This window comes from Haemaphysalis longicornis, unplaced genomic scaffold (genome assembly GCF_048455015.1).
Source record: "Haemaphysalis longicornis isolate Haplotype H1 unplaced genomic scaffold, Haemaphysalis longicornis Haplotype H1 scaffold_2, whole genome shotgun sequence".
In the NCBI taxonomy this organism is placed as follows: Eukaryota; Metazoa; Arthropoda; class Arachnida; order Ixodida; family Ixodidae; genus Haemaphysalis; species Haemaphysalis longicornis.
In genome coordinates this window covers 26,848,862-26,870,706 of record NW_027526295.1, presented here as the reverse complement: position 1 = coordinate 26,870,706, position 21,845 = coordinate 26,848,862, and the positions used below count along the sequence as shown (strand labels likewise).

Here is a 21,845-nt window from a genome sequence, read left to right as displayed (position 1 = left end):
AAAAACTATACATTTATTTACAGCCCGGCGGGCGGCTCGGAAACAGTGCTCGGGCGGAGCCCAAAGACGACGACCCGCGAGCTGCGGCGTCCCGATGTCGTCTCCTTGTCTTCATCCTTTCTCCATCCTGCCGCTGGGGGCCAGGGAAGAGGGAAAAGCGAGTCCTTCGTGGGGGTCCAACCCCATGTGGTGGCCATTAGCGCATCCGGTGTAAGCAGACGCGACCTTCCTCGGAATGCACGGCGTTTCAAGGCGCGGCGCGACACGTGCGTTTCATTTGTGCGCCGCTACGCGTCCGCCGGCCCGCTCCAGTTGGTGCGTCGAAGCGCCTGACAGTGGGGTAAACAAATTTCTAAGAGAATTGGCTGATCGGTTTGTCGGTAAAACGTTTACTGAGCTTAAAGGGAAGGGATAGAACGGTGTAGTTAGCCTCCTAAGTCCAGGAGGCCTCCTCCCCGGGCGGAAATAATTTTAATTCGACACTTAACCTTTTGAAATCATAAAGGTGGCACTAAGTAGTGTCTAAACGAAACACTACCACATGCATAAAAACAACTCCATCGGTTTCAATGCGTGGTTAGAAAACCGGATAAATGAATTGAAAAGACTGCATTTTATTATTATTTTAGTTGCGCCAAAACGCACTCCAGGAAAGGCACCTTCGGCACATCGATCATACCAGGCACATAGCTAATGGGAGCTCTTCACGCTGAAAACACAATACGCTATAGCACTGGAAGACACATTCACATTGCCCGTGAATCTCTGATGATGAATGTTCTATCATTGCATTCGCGTCGCTCAGGATTTCCTTCGGGTTCGTTGCGCGGGCGTTCATTTTGGACTGGTTGAAGTGGAGTTCAGTTTTGGTCTTTGGATTTCTGACTTCAGAAGCCTGGATATTTTACTCCAATTTGACTCAGTCTGCATGCCGAAATCTTCGCTCGTTAATCATCTTTCCCTTAAAAAGGGGGCTTTCATTGTTGTCAGCGTCTCTCGCGCAGTTCTTTATTAAAGTGATGTGATGACACAAACCTAGCTGGCGTAAAGCATACCAGTAATGTCAGGCGCCAAAGTTCAGTTTGTGAGAGTACGCATTTGCCGGTGACAAGAGCTTCCCAACAACATTCCAAAATTAAAGCCGCTCCACTCAACCTGAAAGCTGTATGAAGTGAAAAGCAGTGATTCGCTGTAATGGGCATTGGCGCCATTATCAACTCACTGCTACCACCCATGAAGGTCCTCGCCTCCCTGTCGCACTCCTTTCTCTATGAATTAAACGGAGGTTTCTCCAATGCAATTCTCTTTCGCAGCACTCGCGCGCCCCCTGCCTCGAACAGAGCGAAGGGGAGTTCTGTTCTTTTTATGCTTGCTTTCATGCCGCACGTGCCGGCGCCTCGGTGCGCAGTTTGGAACGCGACGTTTTCGGCGGCAACTTTTTTCGCATACTATAGCAAAAACCAACCGAACGGGCGTTCCAAACTAAACGGTGGGCGTTCAACGGGCGTTCCTAAGGAACGGACGTTCCTAACTAAACGGTCGCGGGGGCTGGCCGGTTATATCTGTTCTGTGGTTATATACACAAATTTTGCCTCAAATGCACCTGCAGTTTTCTTCGTTGTAAATAACGGGGAGATGCATCACAAGCGCCAGCACTTCAGGGGTTCCGAACAGTTATGACTATATATAATAAATATAAACCACTTGGTTTTAAAACCCACTGTGGGACGCCGTTACGTTACGCCGTTGGGCTCTGCCTGGGTCCGTTATCCCGCTGGCAGCCGGATTCCGGCAGCCGCCGTACTTTGTGACAGCGAACGAGCTACGAGGAAAAGGCGAGCCCCTGAAGGGCTCTGCACTTAATATTAAGAAAACCTCGCGAGCGGGGCCCCAGGCCACCTGGCACACCTACTCCTCGAGACTGCAATGAAAGACGACGCCCGGTAAAGAAACGAGAAAGACGTACACGGCGTACCCCGTTTTAGGCCTAACTCCCGGTTCCCCGGGCGATCGCCGGCAACTTAAAAATTCGCCCGGCGCGTAAAATGGGCCGGTCACCTTGGTTTACAAGCATGGCGACAACACGCTGCTAAGGAAGCAACAACGACTCTTACCTTGATTGCTCGCGGATGGCGTGAGCAGGGTGACTTTCTGTGCGGGAGCCACGACGACCGGTGGGGCCGTCTTCGATCGAACGCTTCTGGGCACGTGCACAGGCTCGCGCTATTTCTTTCTCTTTTGGTTTTGATGATGATGATAATGTTTATTCACAGCCGAGCTGTTGTTGCTGGTCGTGATGTGTGCGGCGTCATCACAAACCCCGGGTCATAGTTTTTGTTTTTATTAAGTGCGAATGCACTTCTTAAGCGACCCTGAACCTGCGTCCACCGGCGATGTCCGCGCACGTCGAGATGGGCGCGCGCACCCTGGCCGCTGACACAGCACATACCCACGTGGGGGATTGGCCAGGAATCTCCTCGTCTTCCTTGGCAACGGGGGGAGATGGGCGCGCGCTGCCTGGCCGCTGACATGGCACATACCCCCGTGGGGGATTGGCCAAGAATCGAGCGTGAGAAGGGCTAATGCACCTGCTTAAATGAGTACTGACACGAAATTTCAAAGCTGAGATCCGCTCTAGCAATCACGTACAACGACAACACAAATAGGTGTCTGTGAATAAATGCATCTTTCTTTCTTTGTAGTTGTGTGTGTGTGTGTGATCTCTCTTTCGCGAACATTACCGAACCGCGCAAATTCAACTCGTGCATTCGCACTTTCACATTCTTCCCCTCGGGGAAATGCGGGGAATTTTTGCGCAAGTACGCCGTTCGGCATGAACTAAATATGATCGAGTTGGAAGTTCGGGCCTAAAAGGCACAACAGGTTTTTTCAGGTTTCCACCTTTAATGTTACTGTGAAGCGCAATAACTTCATGATTATTCGGATAACAAGCATACCAATGGTTATCTGTTTTTTCACTGCACCCAAAGAACGCGTTACGGAGGGGGGGTGAAGAAATGCAGGCGCAAAACGCATTGCTGTACAAGGCGTGTCCACCGAGCTGATTACTTGCAGATAGCTGCTAGGCAGTCGGAAGCCCTCTCGCTTGTGGCAGGAGCAGTGCCGTTATCTTATCCGTCCGACAGGGCAGGGCAGCTACTGTCCTTGGCAGGCAAGGCGCGCGCGCTTACATTTAACATGACCGCGCGCTCGCGACTAAGATAGGATGACTTGGCTTCAAGACCAAACACGCAAACATGATTTTTGCTCTTGGCTATGAAGAATGGTAGAAGGAAAACGGCACGGACAGCTGCTCACAACGCATACATGACGGCGCCGCACCGGCAGCGGACCACATTCGTGCGATTTCAACTGGATACGGATTGGCTGTAGCTCCGGTTTGGCGAACCGGCCCTGCGCTTCGTGTAAAGACGGCCAGCCACATCGTTATCACCATCAAACAAAGGCGTCCGCCAACGAGTTTTTTTTTTTTTTTTTTTTGGGGGGGGGGGGGGGGGGGTTTGTTTTGGGTGGCGGTGTGGGCGCACCGCGCAAGTGTTCGGTGAAACTAAGCGTCCTGAATGTATAACAAGTTACAAATAGCTGGCGCTAGGCCTTTTTTATTGTAAAATAATTGTTCAAACCTAGCCCAAATTATCCAAAATTTCGTTGAAGCGAAAGCAAGCTTGAAAAATGGTTCGTTGTGGCGAGGACTTTGTTGCATTGACTTCTATGTCTAGCTGACGGGGAATTGGAAATATTTCGTTGCAGCGGCGTTCGTTGTAGCGGGGTTCGACTGTACTACAATGTTCAGATATGTTTATGAGAAGACTTGGCTGTCGTGCCCACTAAGAAAGAAGCTGTACTTCCCAGCAGGCGCCAATTTCTGCTTCCCTATGCCAATCGTCAACACACATGAAGGCGTTTTGTAGCACATTTCTTTTGACTTTAGCCAGATGCTTGGTGCACACAGCACAATGCCACGGAGTGCCTTGCATCAAGACGGGGTTATTCGGAACAGTGCACGGCATCTTTTTTCAAATATTGTGTGATTATGCAGGCGTCACAACTGAGAGCATAATGGCCATGCTCCCCACAGAAGTTACTTTTCACGGGTGTTTTTGCAAGAACAGACATGAGCAGCAATTGAAACTTGGCTAGAAATTAGAAGACTACCCATTCACGAAACTGAAAACCCACAAATGTAATAGATACCGTTACTTTCTACCTGGCGCTGGAACTGTTTATTCATATAAGCTCGTTCACAGGCAGCAGGATGGCGCTAAAACACCGCATCCACACTGCTGATCTCCACTCAGTGCACGTGCAAATGAGTCAAAAATCAGTCCTGAATGTTTTTCAGCACAAAGACAGCTGGGTAGGCCTGCAGAGAATACCTCGACCCGCTAATACACCTGAATTCCTGCACACATTACACGTCAACGGCCCTGAATCCAATACCTCTGGCTTCATTGGAGCTTGTGAGCTCCAAGATCTGACTGCGTTGTCTGTTGATGTCCCATGGAGATGGCTACTCCACACGTAATCGCATCACGTGACAGACGTTACCATGCATTACTTGCACTGAGGGCTCCTTTTACACTCGGTGACAACTCAAGAACGGCACCGGAAGTTGCCGCTGTGCCTTATCACCGTAGCCAGATGTTTCTTCGCGCGGCGCAAGTAGGGCGTTACTGGGAATATTTTGAACATGGCGTGAGCCGTTCCCGTGATTTTTTGGACTTAAAATGCTTATAAACGACTCCAGTGACGACAAACAAACTGCGTGAGACAAGGCAGACGATATCACGCATTCATAGCAAACCCCTTTCAAAACGCGCGCGCACTGACTTCACGGGTCCGGCGCTTTGGCGGAGTGATACACTACATGAGGTGGTGCCGTTCTTGAGTTGTAACCGAGTATAGCAACATATGAAGTAAGCCCTTTCAGACAATGCGGCAAATATGTGTGGGTATGAAATTAAAAAAAAAAGGAATTCAGGTTTAATTCTTCTTTCAAAGGAATTAGTAAAACGCACAATGTGACCGCACTTGTATGAATAATAAACACACAAACACGGCCCACATTCTGTCCCTAAATGGCGTCAGTGAGGCGCTGGTGACCCCCTTTAGGAACCGTAACTTCGCTCCCCAATCACTTCATTCTGAGGGGAGAGATCATAGTGAGGGTAATGGCACGTCCACCTACTACTACCCCCTCAACAGCCTCTGTCTCTGCAGAGAAGCAGGTCACCTCGGCCCTCGCTTTTCGCCCACTTTAGTAAGGAGCAGGACAACCACCGCTACCCCTGGTGATCCCAGTCTGGCTCACCATACCACATCTTCATGGCGATAGCTAAGAGAATGCATGCTCACGTAAGCATCTGAGGCGGTATATTTTCTCTCAGTCATGCATACATTGTACTTCAAAATAAGATATTACATAATAGTACTTTCCTGCATATAACCTACCTTTGCAATACTAATTGTTGTTGAACCTTTTTTTTAGCTGCATTTAAAGAGTGCATTACCTCGAAGAGAAAAAAAATATGACCCCCCCCCCCCCCGCCTTAAAAGCGTTTACTCCTCCTCCTTGTCCCTGCCTCATTGTGACGTCAACCTGCAGCGAAGAAATATGATGTCCCAGCACAGAGGTCCTTACATTTTGCCCAATTTTCTGCCGCTACTCCAAAATATGTGTACAGAAAGAGCTCAGCAGAACAAAATTGCCAAAAAGCGGGACTGCTTTAAAGTGCGCAACTCACAAGGTGCCAGTCTGACTCATTCATTAGCAACATTTAATTAAACTGTTGCGTAAATTAGCGGTAAACCTGCCCGCGCGATGCCTACAAAGCGTAGTCAAGGCGAAGGAGCAGCCGCGCCCGGCGCGCCGTTATCGGCACGCACATTTCAAAGAGGGGAAAAGGCGGCCCGCTTGCCGCGACCATTGAGTGCGAGGGTACGTTTACCCCTCGCCCGATGGAACAGTCTCTAAACGCCGAACGTATTGCCGAATCTCTAGTAAACTTCATGAATATCTATTGTATAAATACCTTGGCTTATTTGCGCTAAGTTTGCGCCTGAAAATGAATTTCCATTGACGTGACACGGATAGACAGAGAGAGAGAATAAACAAGTTTAGTGGGGTATCATTAAAGGGACAGGCCATCGATTTTTGTCGGTATAAAAAGTATATTTCCTCTATCCCACATGTAAGGGCATCACTTGAAACACCTGAACCCAAAACGGTTTTGCGGATAGCGCCCTAGAACGTTTCAAATGGAAATTTTTAGATGTACCAGCTATACGGTCCCACCAAAAGAAATGCTGGCAACCACACAGTAAGCCGCCGGCAACACACCTTTAACTTCACGTGAGAATAAAAGAGGTATTTCAAAACTTGTCCCGGCTAAAACAACAATAATTTCCAATATTTTAAATTCTTTCTTGCCGTCTTTGATTCACGCGCTGTAGTCGACGGAGTTCTTTGGACACGCTACGTAGTGTTACGTTTGGTAGTGTGGACACGTAACGTAGTCTTACGTTCTGACGCATTTTTCAGACTTCAGAAATTTTAGCGCTAAATGAAAATTGTTTCCGCCTGTCTATTTAGAAATTCCTTGCGGTGACCCCCTATTTAAAACGCTGGCTTTAATATGAACTAGAGGGCATGCACTTCACAAACGTCGGTTGTCTGCCCTTTGAGGTGGGTGGGTTCCTCACTTCAGGTCTTCACTGCTTTTCGCGGCCGATATCCTCCCGCTCTACCAGCTGCCGTTGAATGGCGAGGGAGGAACTGCCGACGGCCCATTCCCAAAGCTCGGGTGTTCGAAGCCAGAATGTGTCCGATGCCTCTTCGTATTCGAATACCGTAAGCATAATTAATGGGTACCTCGAGAGCCATGTCCCCTGTGGCGTGGGCATAATGTAACCGTTCAGTCAGTTGCCTGTCACCGCGAGTCCCTGTTTTCGATACCTGTTCTTTAAACTGACAGCGTCTGTCGTCATCATCGGCCAATCCCCTTGAGTGAGTACGGCACATGTTCGAAGAACATTCGGAACTCCGTACAGAGATGCCGTCCTATCCTGTATTATAGGAGCTTCATGAAACCAGCATGACACACAGGCAATGTGGAATTGAAGTTTATTGCCAGGATAATGCATACCGCTTTCACATTCAAAGCGCGCAAGCAGACTTAAGTGCAGGTCGAAAGGCGTGCTTTGCGTGGCATAGGCGTATAGTGGTTTGGCAACTTTCCTTTCACATCGCAGTCCTTGGTTCCATTACTGTTACTGCAACGACATGCTTTTTATTTTGTTTTTTGGAAGGCACGCGGAACACTGGGGGTTTCGCTTCATGAGGCACATAGTGTTTTCACTTAACCGCATCGTATGCGCTTACAAGTGGTCTGCGTTTCAGTGAGGGTAAAATAAATGAACCAATGCTTGAGTAGTACGGTGTGGTCAAGCTCACCAGCAATTTCTGTGAAGCATACAGCAACTCGGACAGGGGCGGGTTCCTGTCCCTACCGCTACGGAAAGGAGAGGGGAGGGAGCCTCCCACCAACGACGTTTCACTGCCTAAACTTTAGAGCGAATCCTAGAATTTGCGAGGAAACTCCGCATAGACGGCGAGGAGCTCGAGTGGAAGACCAGGGTGAGCTACCTGGGGCTCACCCTGGACCACAGGGTGGACTTCCGCCAGGCCGCCAAGGAGCTACGTGCCAGGGCACAGCTGGCCACCTCTTCCGTGCGAAAGATGGTCGCCCGGGACAAATGCTGCTCCCAGCAGACAGCCCTGCGGCTGTACAGCGCCTCGGCCGTGGGGCTACTGATGTACGCGCTGCCGCTGGTCACCCTGCGGAGACCCAACTGGCGGCAGCTGGAGGGCGACCATCGAAAGGGCGTCCGCGCCTGCCTGGGCCTGCCCCGAAACTCGCAGTGCGACAGGACGCTGGCTGAGGCGGGGGTGTGGACGCTGGAGATGACGGCCGAGCAGAGGGCCCTGGGCCACATTGACCGGCTGCGCCGAGCCGAGGGGGGCGGCCCCCTGCTGCAGCGGCTGCGCACCCACCGGCACTCGCGCATGGGGAGCATGCTGGCCCGGTACGAGCAGGTGGTGGGCACCACAGACTTGGGGCCCTCCAGCCGCCCTCCGGACCTGGCGGCCGAGCTGCACCTGGAGATTCCGGGCCTGCGCAGCAAGCGGCGAACGCCCCACTGCGGGTTGCTGCAGCTGAACCGGGCCGTCGTCTGGAAAGACCTGGAGGGCCACACCCTTGCAGCTGAACCGGGCCGTCGTCTGGAAAGACCTGGAGGGCCACACCCTGGCGTACTCGGATGGCTCTGTGCGGCGGCGGCAGGGCTCCGCTACAGCGGCCGCCGTGCTGGGGGAGGCCACCCGGCAGGCCCGGCTGCATTACGCCGCATCCTCGGCCACGGCAGAGCTTGTGGGGGTCCAGCTGGGCCTGGACCTGCTGCTGGAGCTGGAGCCCGCACCCGAGCGCTGCGCCCTGCTGTGCGACTCCCGGGTGGCTCTGCTGCGCATCCGGGAGGGCGACCCGCACTCCCGTCTGGTTCGAGGAGTGCGCGAGAAGGCGGAGCGGCTGGCAGGCAGGGGTGCCCGGCTGCGGCTGCAGTGGGTGCCTGGCCACATCGGGCTCGAGGGCAACGAGCGGGCGGACGAGCTGGCCGCTGAGGCCCACGAGCTGACGCCCGCGGCCACGGATGCCCAGGCAGCGGCGGACGACTCCCGCCTGCTTATACAGCGGCACGTGCGGGCACAGCACCCGGACCCACGGCTGGCTGCTGGAGAGGCCCCACCACCTGTGCGGGCCGCACGGCTGCCCCGACAGCAGCGCTCGGCAATCCTGCGCCTCCGCGTGGGGGCGGTGTGGACGGCGGAACGAAAGCACCGCCTGGGGCTGGCAGACAGCCCTGCCTGCCGGCACTGCCGCGCACCTGTCCAGTCCCTGCCGCACCTGCTCTTCGAGTGCCCCGAGTATGCGGCAGGGAGGCCGGAACTGCTGCCCGCCCTGGGAGGAAGGGCTCGGCCGCTAGACGAGCTACTATGGCCGCCGGGCAACACCAGGGCGAGGGACAGCGTCCACGAGGCGCTGGGCGGCTACCTGGATGCCTCAGGGCTCCGCCTGGCACTTGACTATCTGGCACAGTGACTGTGGGAACTTTTACGAGACTGTGCGAACTTTTTTTTTCCCTTGCTCCAGACTTTGTGTGGGTGTGGGAGTGTGTGTTAACTTGTAAATATGCCCCTCTCTCTCTTGTGTTCTGTAAACATGTCACCTCTATCATCTGTCTCTCCTCTCTATGAATCTGTCATCCTCTGCCCCAACCCCCACACCAGCAGGCGTTCCGGTGTCCACCCCTAGGTGTGACAATTTACGCCTGCTGGTGGTCTTTCCTTTCCTTTTTCTTGACAATAAATTCATTCATTCATTACCACCCACTAGCAGATGCAATATTGAAGCGAACTGGTTGGACTACCTCTGCCATGCTGCCAGACTGCCAAGCACTCCTTCCTGGATTCACACGATCCTCCCTGGCTTCTTCCACAGCCTAACATCACTGCTGGAATACCACGCATCGACAAGAAGGTCAATGTTCCTTTCCCGGCGGTGGTCCAATTAGTGCGGATGCATACGTATAATGCGCACGCAGACAAGCTACATGTGTATACGGATGGATCTGGCAATACACGTAGCTCCGCTAGCGCGTTCGCAGTGCCTGCATTAGCTGTGGAGCAGATGTTCCGATTGTCACACCGAACATCCTCGACAACTGCTGAACTCTGTGCCATTGCAGATGGTGTCAAGTTTATTGCCACAACGCAGCAAAGTGCTAGGTGGGTTGTCTGCTCAGGCTCTAAGCTAGCACTTGTGCTCCTATCAAATGTTCAGGCAAGAAACGGGTACCGAATAATGACCCTTACGATTGCTGAACATCTTCAAACAGCCCGCGATAAAGGGCATGTCGTAGACTTCCAATGGGTACCCAGCCACAGTGGCCTAAAAGGAAACGAGACAGCCGACAGACTCGCCACACAAGGGCACGACAACGGCGACGAGCTCACCGTTCCTCTATTCACTGATGATATAAGGAGCATCATACGGAAACTAAGTGAGCAACGGTGCTCAGAGGCGTGGATTGATGAAGATACGACGCGGTCACTGCTGTTCGCAATAGACCCAGCCTTACAGTTGGGTGTGAATGTGGAGCTGTCACGAAATGTAGAAACTCTGCTTCACTGTATGCGACTCGGTGAGGCTTATACAAAGTCGTTTCTGTTCCGAATTCACTGTGCAAACATACATACCGAGGAAGATGGTTCCCACGTGATGCTAGACTGTCCATCCCGGCAAAGACGTGAAGTCTACACAAACTCCCATTACATAACCATTGTGTGTTGTGTTTTGCATCTCTACTAGGACGATGGCCTGATGCGGGACTTAAAAATAATGTTGTTCCCCGCGCGAGGGGATCTAACCGAGCTGCAGGCACTTTAATAAAGTTGCTCTCTCTCTCTCTCTTGTTCGTGCCCAGAATGTCCTTTTACCTCGAAAGAAATAGCGACAAAAAATTAGGTGACGTATTAGCTTTTTACCATGACTCAGACAGTACCAACCCAGGAGGACATTTCATAGACAACTATTAGTACTCACGAAATTATCGTTCCCAGTGGACGTGTGGAGCCAGGTGTATGACCATACATATATTGGTGAAATGGAGTAGCCGGGAGCACATTCACTTACAACCTTTCCAATCAATAAGCCAGTTAAACCAACCAACCAGATTTTTCGTGGCGACGGCACTGCCGTTCTTGGGCGAGTGCCCATTGACGTTCGACCCTACACAAGAGAAGCGCCGCTCCTCTCTTTCAACAGATTTCACAACAGGAATTTCAACAGGATCTCTGCAACCGGCTTTGCCTGTCCTTGCTGTCCATGGCTGCTTGTAGTCTGATGCGCTGCCAACCATAAATCACTCTCTCCAGTGGCTCTGCTTGGCCTAAGCTCACCTAATTGAACAATGAATTTAGCGTGAGTTACAGTGCTCAACACGGAACATGACCCGGCGACTCTGTACCATAAGAGTCGTTGCAAAAGTGTTTTCATGGTCTACGAACGTGCCCATCCCATTTTTGAGGCACATGGTACGTGTCACTCATTCGTTTGGCATTTATTAAGTGCGAATGCACTTTTTAAGCGACCCTGAACCTGCGTCCACCGGCGATGTCCGCATAGCATACCCACGTGGGGGATTGGCCAGGAATCTCCTCGTCTTCCTCGGCAACGGGGGGAGATGGGCGCGCGCTGCCCGGCCGCTGACATGGCACATACCCACGTGGGGGATTGGCAAGGAATCGGGCGTGAGAAGGGCTAATGCACCTGCTTAAAGGAGTACTGCCACGAAATTTCAAAGCTGAGATCCGCTCTAGCAATCAAGTACAACGACAACACAAATAGGTGTCTGTGAATAAATGCATCTTTCTTTCTTTGTAGTTGTGTGTGTGTGTGTGATCTCTCTTTCGCGAACATTACCGAGCCGCGCAAATTCAACTCGTGCATTCGCACTTTCACATTCTTCCCCTCGGGGAAATGCGGGGAATTTATTTATGTACTCATACTCTTGTCCGGTCAAGCCGTTAGAAGGCGGGATCCCAAAATGCTTCCTTAACATGTAAGCATAAAACTTCGCCCTCCAGCCGCAAGGTTTGCTTACTTAAGAGCATTGTTTCCAAGCAACCCTTGTGCGTACCCATGGGTGCAGCGAATTTTCTTAAGAGGGAAGGAGCCCAATAATCGAGAAAATTTTATTTCACACGAGCAGGCTATAAATATCACAAAAAAAATCGAATTATCGAGGAAATTACGTGGAATTAAGGTTATTCGTAATACAGATAACGTGAATCGCAAAATGAGCAATGGGGGCTGTAGAACAACCCTGGCAGACGGGAGAACTTCAATAGCAAGACGCGAGGAGTTCGAAGCGCAGGATCCATGCGAGTTCTCTTCGCAGTCGCCACGCACAGACCACTCGTTCCCAGCCAGGTGCAGTCTTGGCGCTCCGTGGTGCATCTTCGAGAAATCACTGGACGATTTTATTCGCCGCCTCCTAAAAGAAGGAAAAGAAAAACAATCAGTCCCCTCCTACTCTGAGAACAGGAATGACCAGCAGAGCTGTGGTGCCTTAGAGTCGATGTCGTCTTAGCCGCTAATTTGTCATAAGTTGTTTAAGGATAGTGTCGGTAAAACAGCAGTTACAGATGACCATGTATTCACAGCAGACAGTAATTCTATAAAATTTACAATTTCACTGTGATCTTACTAAGGACAAGTAAATGAAACTCGACATAGTGGTGGACTCGTCTTAGCAGCTAATTGTCTTATATTTCTTTTGGGGTACTTTTGATGACACAAGAGTTGCCTCCGTTCTCTGTTATACTCCCTCCGGGACGGTCATGCTTTACTACGCAGCACGCAATGCGAGAAAACCAGCTTACAACTGCCAAGCTAACACCAGCCCCCTAAAGTGGGTTTCACCTCCAAAGACAAATGCATTGGTGAGGAGAGACCTTTTAAAGGGTAATATAGCGCGCCCTTTACAGTAAAAACACATTAAAAATAAGTCGCTTAATTCGATTTTACAGCTAATTCGAAGTGACGTCGTGGTCCACCACAGCCCTATGTATTTCAATGGAGAAAACTCTTGATAATTCGAACTCGGCGGTATCCAGAACAGTTGATTCGAACTGGGATACCTTGGTCTCCATCACTCCTCGCAGAACACGTCGGCCCAGAGTTCTTACAATGTGTTGCAAATCCAAAAAAAAATCCCACCTCCCCTCGCGGGAACCCCTGTGTAGATGCGACGCATAGCGGGTTCACGTTGCAGCGTTGGAAAGCGGAGGAACGGCGCTGGAACGATGGAGCGGAGCGGCGCAGGCACCGCGTTTTATAGCGCCCATAACGGTGAGGAGACGCGCTGGCGCCAGTGCGTCTGCCGCGCCTATGACGCAGCACAATCCAACACAATTCACTTTAATCCAATCCAAATCCAATCCAATCCAAACCAATCCAATCGAATCCAATCCAATTCACCTCGCGAGAGAGTGTTCGCTATCGGAGAGCAGAGGGGGTGAGCGGCGGAGAGCGAAGCTGACGCGGCGGGGAGAATGGGAGAGGGGTGGACGCCGACAACAACGACGACGACGCCGACGCCGGATGCAGGGACAAGGCGGGTGAATGAGATGCCTTCGCATCTAAAACAAACCAAATTTAATTGCTACAGATGAAACACAACCAAACAGTTAAACAACAGAATAAGAACAGCGCGCTGGCTACGCTGCTGCGGTAGCATATTTCGCTGCAACAGCAAAAACCGTTGCACGTTTTCTTCGTGCCGCGGTCGCTGGTCTGGGCCTGCGACCACGTAGCATGCGCAATAAACGTGATGTAGCGCCTAATTGGCGATAATGAGTCCACAGGTGGCTTTGTTGTGTTCTGCCCGTGCGGTCGGCGCGATGTCCATTGATTGTAGGTCCTCCCGCTGATTCAAACTCGGCTTAATTCCAACAATTTTATGGTCCCCTTCGAGTTCTGACTAACGAGCTTTTACTGTATTGATATATGAAGGCCGTCGCACCATTATTTCTGGTGAATTTTGTATGTTCTGAGTATTGGTTTTTGCGGAGCGTGGTAAACCTGCTCCGGAGGGAGCGTAACGCGAGACCAAACCCGTACGTCGTCAAGCCCTCCGCTATTAAAAAAAATGTATTTTGTATTAGATCTATTGATCGACCACTCATAAAACGTGATTATCTCATCCCTCGCGCTCGCTTACGTGATGCTGGGCTCGATACGCACGCCTGTTCCAAGCTTTAGTAGCCAGCATTACGGCTTCTCTCACACCCTCCTCGCACACAGCGCCAATCGGGCTTTGCGTTGTAACATTTCAGTGGACACGTTTGCCATAGCTAGCAGTGGCATCGGGTGCACCTCAGTCCTTTTGGTGTCCACCAGTGTAGGAGTTTTGATGCATTCGATCCTCCCCGCCACGTATACTCGGCCCTGAACTCTCTGCACGCTTCCTTTTACAATGCGTCAAGCGTTGGCGAGGCGCGTCTAGACGGCATCATCCCGTTCCAACGTACGTACAAGTCCCGCACTTCCCGTGAGAACCCAGAGCCACCTACTGCTTCACTTGAAACATTGCCAACAGACTTTTGTACGCCTTCTAAAGAACTCCGCTGCTCAGCCTTAGTACCGTGGGAGTTTCGGGGTGAGTTTGGGTCCAACAAAGTTAATTTTATCCCAATTACCCGCGATTATCGTTGATCGTAGAATGTTTTCCTAGCTCAATTCTCCGCATTCTTTACGTAAATAAGCGTGGTGTGCTACCTTTTAGGCGTATTTATCGGTATGGTCCTATATATTAACAAGTTTAATGAATAATCCGCATCGCAACGGAAGTGTCTGACTGCAACCTTTCCGGGAGCGGGATATTGTGCCTACACTCTGCGCGACTGACGCGTCCACTTACGGCTTCGATTTGACGTCACCCTTCGAAACTGGTTGGCGGCCATGCGAACGCTACCTGACCTAAGCCAACGCTTGCGCTTTCTTGTTGAAAGCCAAGAGGGCACTGTATCGGCGCATCAACGAGGTCGGGCAGGTACGCTCGTGATTATTCCCTTCAACCTGATAATTGTCAGAAATGAAAACCATTATAAAAAAAATTTCCTCCGTTTCCTGTACCACGCAACGTGGGCGCTGAACGGCATACCTTCGCATTCGCTGCTTCTCATTGTCGCTATCCCACGCGTTTGAAGGGCGTCCGAAGTGTGATACCCCTTCGTCCGTGTCCCTGCCGTGCGCCGACCAGCCAACAGCGGCACCCGCGCTGGTACCGTCCCCTGCGCCGTCAGCGTGCCCACTTCGGTCGATGCACTGCGAGGTACCCGCCGCGTTGCCGGTGTTCGGACCCGGGCCTCCTGCTGCCTTGACCGTGGAGCTCAGCTCCTGGCGGGTCTGCACAAGAGGCCGATTAAACATGAACGTGGACTATCGACATTATCTAGTCAAAATTTACACTGCATAAGGACCGTAAAAGCTCGCTCGATGGGCACACCAAATTGGTCTTCCCCACCACCTATACCCAAAATGACCGTATCTCGGGATAAATTAACTGTGGCAGCACGCGATATACTTAGAACCTGTGACTGCGATGCATGACAAAAAGTAACGGAAGAGATGTCGTAAGATGGGAGAAAATGACGGAGGGTTATTGAAGCAATCAAGTTTATTGGGAAGAACTTGTGAACCTCAATAAACTAGCTTATAGAAGCAGTATAAACGCGAAGTGGCGGAACAGAAGAGCGTCGCCGAATCCAGTACCGCGGCGTTTGACCTTCATGCGTCTGTGTAGTGCGCTCGCTTTTCACGAAAAATCAAAACGTATCACAAAGAAATTGGTGAACATTCACCCCTGGTGCAGCGTTCTGATAAGTGGGAGTTTTACTTTGACCTTACAAGCCAAGATGTGACACGCGAGTCTTACCAAGACGCGGAGACGAAACCACTGCAATTCACATAAGAGGGGCGGAGATCGTTGTGTAAGCGCCCACTCCATTTTCGTAACAGGCACAGAATACTCACACCTGTCCCAGACAGTGCAAAAGTGGTATAGTGATTGTGAAGTTCGCGCACCTCAAATAATACCGCCCTGCAAATAGGTATCGTTCCGTGGGGATAGCGTGTTTACCTGTATTGTGTTTGTTTTCCAGCCAGCCGGGCTGACTTGGGCGAGAGGGGCGCAGGGAGAAACCGTGGAAGCTTCTTTTTTTGTTCGCCGCGCTTTTGTGTTAACCCGACGAGGGGGCCCGCAAACGACGCATACAAACGAGTCGGTCACCCCATAATAGGTGAAAGCGATGTCAGCTTTCGGAGGAGGATTTCCTTGGGAAACCGGCGGAGGGGACCGTTGCATTTCAACGATCGCGATTGCCGCCCCGAGAATGCCCGAACAGGACAGGAACTGGAAGTCAGTCAAGGGGCCAAACATAGGAAGAGGGCACCAGACATTCTACCTACGACAGATGCACTGCTCAAAGCTACTGGGCGAAGTTCCCGTTCATCACCCGTCTGACCCTGGCGATTTGGCGGATTAGATGCGTCAAGGCTTTGTCAAAGGAAAGCAATTTTGGCGGCGTGGGTCGCAGTTGTAGACGCGCAGGGTATGGACAATATTTTAAGGCGATCCGCCTGCCAACGTATGGCCGGCGCTAGGTTTGCTTCTAGTGGGGTGATTTTCAAGTATGTTATAGTTTTGTTTTGCGGAATACCTCGGGTGGGTCACGTGACTATTTTGAACCCACCTAGCTTTGTTTGTCACTGTGGCCGATCAGTGGCCTGGTGTGAGTTAATGAATGAGCCATCCTCACTCTCAAACGGGAACGTCCCTTTTGTGGGAAGGGTTTTAGTGGTAACACCGAGGAGTTTGATGTTTTGAGGGGGACAGAAGAGGAGAGCGGCCTTGAGAGTTCTAAATACGTAGTGTAAAATGTACACATTGTACAATTGCTTGGAGTAGCTCATCGTTTGCCACGTGCCGTCGATCACGAGCCATCGTTTCAATCATCGATCTTCGGTTGACCGATCCACTTGAATTGAACTGCGATTTTTGAGTTCCTGTAATTTTACCGAGAAATTTTTCCATGGTTTGATCCCAGGTGAGACGAACATGTCGCGTGAGGTCTGGTCATAATAACTTCATACGTCTTCTCATTACACCAGCAGTTGCGGATGTGCCACGTCCTCTTTCTTTCTTCATTCTGTTTTTTGAGCGCTTTGACCAACAAGGTGAATACCTACGAACTATTCTGCTCCATTAGAACGGTGGTTTGGGCGAATTCAAAACAGCACTAAAGGACGGGACGAGCGCCTCGTGCTGTCCTTCCTCATTCCGTCCTTCAGCGCTGTTGTCAAGTTAGTTATTCTGCTGCCTTGTCCGCGGCGGAGCTTTTGCCGCAAAATAGTATTCTGGTTCATTGTTGCTATGGTTAGCTGCATAAAGTTCAGTTATGCCTAACTTTTGCCGCCACAGTACTATATTTACGACACTTTATCCGCCGCTCACAGATACCCGTCTCCAACTTCCGTTTGCCTATATAAAACACTCGACGTTTGTATTCTCGGAATGGACTGTGCGGAAATGAAGAAAGAGGATGCTGTAACGTGACTTCCTGTCCCTCCAACGCTCACCGGGGGACCCAGGACGTGCCCTTGTCGTCGGTGAGGCTCGTCGATGGGGGTGCAGAGAGGAGACACGGAGTCACGATCGCCTGCACTCCCCGCGGCCTGCGCGTCAATGACCTCCTCTTGCAGCGTTGCCGGGGGGATGCCAGCGTCGCCAAGCAGGCTCGCCCCGGTGTTCAACACCTGCAGATCCGCAGGCTGCATCTCCCCCTGAAATTGGAACAACGGACGCTGTCACACCGCAAGAAGCTCCGGTCGAGCGAGCAATGCTCACTTCAGAGGTTTCACCAGCGGCGGCACCGCGGGCAACAGAGAGTCTCCCAGCGGCATTGTACATAGGTGGAGTGAAGCACTCTACCAAAGTTGTTGGTGCACCTTGATCCTTCCCACGTCCACGATGAGACCGCAGCAGAAAGAAGGCGAAACACCGCCATTCGAGCGGTATTTTTGCGGTTAGCGTTCATCTCCCGTTAGGCCCGTATTCGCGAGCTAAAAGGAACAGGCAACCGATTATTCCGCAGTTTACGTCCTCCAGCTCATGTGAAAACAAGCGTTTTGTATGGTGGGGTAAACATAAGGAATTTCTAATAAAACTGGCTGATTGGTTAATTGGCTGATCGGTTTGTTGGTAAAACGTTTAATGATGATGATGATGATGATGTTTGGAGTTTAATGGCGCAAGGCCGACAAAGGGCAAAGAGCGCCAAACAATAGTGATTAAATGAAAGTGAAAACGTTTAATGAGCTTAAAGGGAAAGGAATAGAACGGCGTAGTTAGCCACCTAAGTCCAGGAGGTATCCTCTCCGGGCGGAAATAATTTTAATTCGACACTAAACCTTTTGAAATCATAAAGGTGGCACTAAGTAGTGTCTCTAAACGAAACACTACCATGTGCATAAAAACACCTCCGTCGGTTTCAATGCGTGGTTCGAAAGCCGGATAAATGAATAGGAAAGACTGCATTTTATTATTATTTTAGTTTCGCCACCGAAACGCACTCCAGGAAAGCCGCCTTTGGCACATCAAGCATACCAGTCACATAGCTAACGGAACCTCTACACGCACAAAACACGATACGTAGAGCACTGGAACACACATTCGCATTGCCCGTGAATCTCTGATAATGAATGTTCCATCATCGCATTTCGCGTCGCTCAGGCTTTCCATCGGGTTCGTTGCGCGGGCGTTCGTTTTGGACTTTTGCTGGGTTGAAGTGGAGTTGGGATTTGGTCTTTGGATTTCTGACTTCAGGAGCCTGGGTTTTGGTCTACAATTTGACTCAGTCTGCATGCCGTAATCTTCGCTCGTTAACCATCTTTCTCTTAAAAAAAGGGCTTTGATTGTTGTCAGCGTCTCTCGCGCAGTTCTTTATTAAAGTGATGTGATGACACAAACCTAGCAGGCGTAAAGCATACCAGTAATGCCAGACGCCAAAGTTCAGTTTGCGAGGGAACGCAGTGCCGGTTACACGTCGTTCCCAAGAACATTTCACATATGAAAGTCGTTCCACTGAACCTGAAAGTTGTCGTAAGTGCAGAGCAGTGATTCGCCATAATGGGCATCGCGCCATTATCAACTCACTGCTACCACCCATGAAGCTCCTCGCCTCCCTGTCTCACTCCTTTATGAATTAAACGGAGGTTTCTCCAATACAATTCTAAATTCCCGCTTTCGCAGTGCTCGCGCGCCCCCTGCCTCGAACAGAGCGAACGGGAGTTCTGTTCTTTTTATGCTCGCTTTCATCCCGCACGTGCCGGCGCCTTAGTGGGCAGTTTGGAACGCGGCGTTTTCGGCGGCACCTTTTTTCGCATACTGTAGCAAAAACCAACCGAACGGGCGTTCCTAACTAAATGGTCGCGGGGGCTGCCGGTTATATACACAAATTTTGCCTCAAATGCACCTGCAGTTTTCTTCGTGGTAAATAACGGGGAGATGTAAGACAAGCGCCAGCACTTCAGGGGTTTCGAACAGTTATGACTATACATAATACATATAAACCACTTGGTTTTATAACCCACTGTGGGACGCCGTTAGGTTACGCCGTTGGGCCCTGCCTGGGCCCGTTATCCCGCTGGCAGCCGCCATACTTTGTGACAGCGAACAAGCTACGAGGAAAAGGCGAGCCCCTAAATGGCTCTGCACTTAATATTAAAAAAGAAAACCTCGCGAGCGGGGCCCCAGCCCACCTACTCCTCGAGACTGCAATGAAACACGACGCCCGGTAAAGAAACGAGAAAGACGTAAACGGCGTACCCCGTTTTAGGCCTAACTCCCGGTTCCCCGGGCGATCACCGGCAACTTAAAAATTAGCCGGCGCGGAAAATGGGCCGGTCACCTTGATTTACAAGCATGGCGACAACACCCAGCTAAGGAAGCAACAACGACTCTTACCTTGATTGCTCTCGGATGGCGTGAGCAGGGTGACTTTCTGTGCGGGAGCCACGACGACCGGTGGGGCCGTCTTCGAACGCTTCTGGGCACGTGCACAGGCCTCGCGCTATTTCTTTCTCTTTTGGTTTTGATGACGATGATGATGTTTATTAACGGCCGAGCTGTTGTTGCTGGCCGTAATGTGTGCGGCGTCATCAGAAACCCCGGGTCATAATTTTTGTTTTTATTGCGAAAGTACGCCCTTCGGCATAAACTAAATATGATCGAGTTGGAAGTTCGGGCCTAAAATGCACAACAGGTTTTTCAGGTTTCCACCTTTGTAGCCCAAATTTCAAACGGTCGTAACTTCTGCTATGGTCCCTAGAAATATGTGCTAGTCTGCCGTCCGCCGGCCGCGAAGGGGCTCCTCCGTGATGCATGCAGCGGCGGCGCTGCAGTCAATCGGAGCGCGGTGGCCGGCCGGCGCGATGGGCAGCGGCGGACGGCGCTCTGCCGTGCCGCTGCTGCCTTCGTATTTCTGCCCTGTTTCTGGGCGGGTTCAGCCCATTTTAATTGCCCCTTTTCGAACCCTATGCGCTTCTGTCGACAAACCAGATTAGCAAATAAGTTGGTTCTTACCAGTAGGAATGTTTTAACCGAAGCGTGAAGTGACAGGAGTACGTTTTCGCGTGTTATGGAGGATCGAGTTTCCTAAAAACCGCGGAATCGTGTCGCTACGCTATTTCGATTTCGACACATACTCGGGAGCTTCGGGAACACTGCCGGCACGGCATCGTTTTCCAGCTTGGCGACATCATGCGGGACTTCAGCTACATTACCAAGCAAACAACCGTTCTTTGTGAATATCCCCGCCGTTGTTAACTGATGGAGCGCCTGAAAATGTGTGTGTGGTGTGAAGGCGCTCCGCTTTTTTGTATGGCTCTTCGGAACCGTCTTTCTTTGCAAGTTTCCCAAGATATTGTCCCCTGTACATGTATGTAAATAAAGCAGCTCGAACCGGTGCCTTCTGACCTTTCGCATCGTTGATCTGGAGGCCCTTAAGCGCGCGTCTTCGCGGCCCCCTCAGTTACGTCCAGTCAACTGGGAATCTGTTAAATGTAAATTCCGAATAAAAAAACAAGACGTGTGCACACGCATACGAAGTTTAATCACCTTCAGTCATCAGATACAGTGATTTCTCCATAACTCGAACTCGGATATCTCGAAATACCGGTTAAGTCGAAACGTTTTTTTGCCGTGCATATACCTGCCATAGGCGACATTTTCCACCCTTTGTCTCGAAACGTCCATTCGGGGATTACGGATATCTCGAAATGTTGACAAAGAGGACGCAATGCAACATCCGCTGCAGGCAACTGATAATCTCTCGGTTAAAGCTTAGCTCCCATTACCCGCCGAACACCGTCGCGAACGGCCAATTTGCGCGGGGTACGCACTGTGCGCGGCCGATGTCCCGTTAGCGGAGTGCTGTCCGACGCCTTCATTGTTGATATAGCTGGGGAAGACGCTTCTGATCATGTGGACGACGACGAGTCTCAAGAAGTGCCAAAAACGGCAGGAACAAGAAAAACATTAGCTTTGCCTGCTTCACAGCAAGATAGAATATAGCGTTGGCGACCAACAGTTGATGCGGCATTGAGAAGCTCGAAAACACTTTTTTGGGACCAGATGCGAAGGCGAAACAGGCGTGCATCACGCAGTTCTTTTTCCGCAATACCTAAAAAAAATGTTTTTCTTCAAATTATTTTGCCTGTATTCCGGAAGCATCCCTGTGCATTGGAGCGTTTGTTACCAGCACTAGCTCTTATTCCAGTGATCTGGTCATACATTTTTCGCATTTTGCTTAACCCAACACTCCGCTTACCTCGAAATTTTCAAAAATTTGGGTACTATCAAACCTCTTTTGCGTGCCTGTAATTTTCGTGAATACCACGATTTGAAACATTCGCCAGCATTGGGTACGTGAAACTGATTTTTAATAACACCCGGCTGCAAATCAGTAACTTCGCTTGCATTCCTCATTGCACAGGTTCTTTTTGGTCACCCACACACTCGGAGGAAATTGCGAGACGCACGCAGGGAATATCAAAACCGGAGAATATTTGTGTTATGGCCAATCATTATAATCGCGGCTGTTTGAAACCAAGGGGTAAAAGTATTGAGGTTGATTTATACTGTCA

The 21,845-nt window shown here is 50.8% G+C and overlaps 1 protein-coding gene across 1 annotated transcript; it reads right to left on the bottom strand.

Annotated features, from left to right (window-relative positions):
* Positions 1 to 111: 111 nt before the first annotated feature.
* LOC144167880 (uncharacterized) lies at positions 112 to 19,973 on the bottom strand. The gene is made up of 4 exons (XM_077697024.1): positions 19,666 to 19,973; positions 17,280 to 17,483; positions 14,803 to 15,047; positions 112 to 133 (listed from the first exon to the last, which is right to left on the bottom strand). Exons 1-4 carry the CDS (start codon positions 19,858 to 19,860, stop codon positions 112 to 114), a joined length of 666 nt encoding a protein of 221 aa, XP_077553150.1. The 5' UTR covers positions 19,861 to 19,973.
* Positions 19,974 to 21,845: the final 1,872 nt, after the last annotated feature.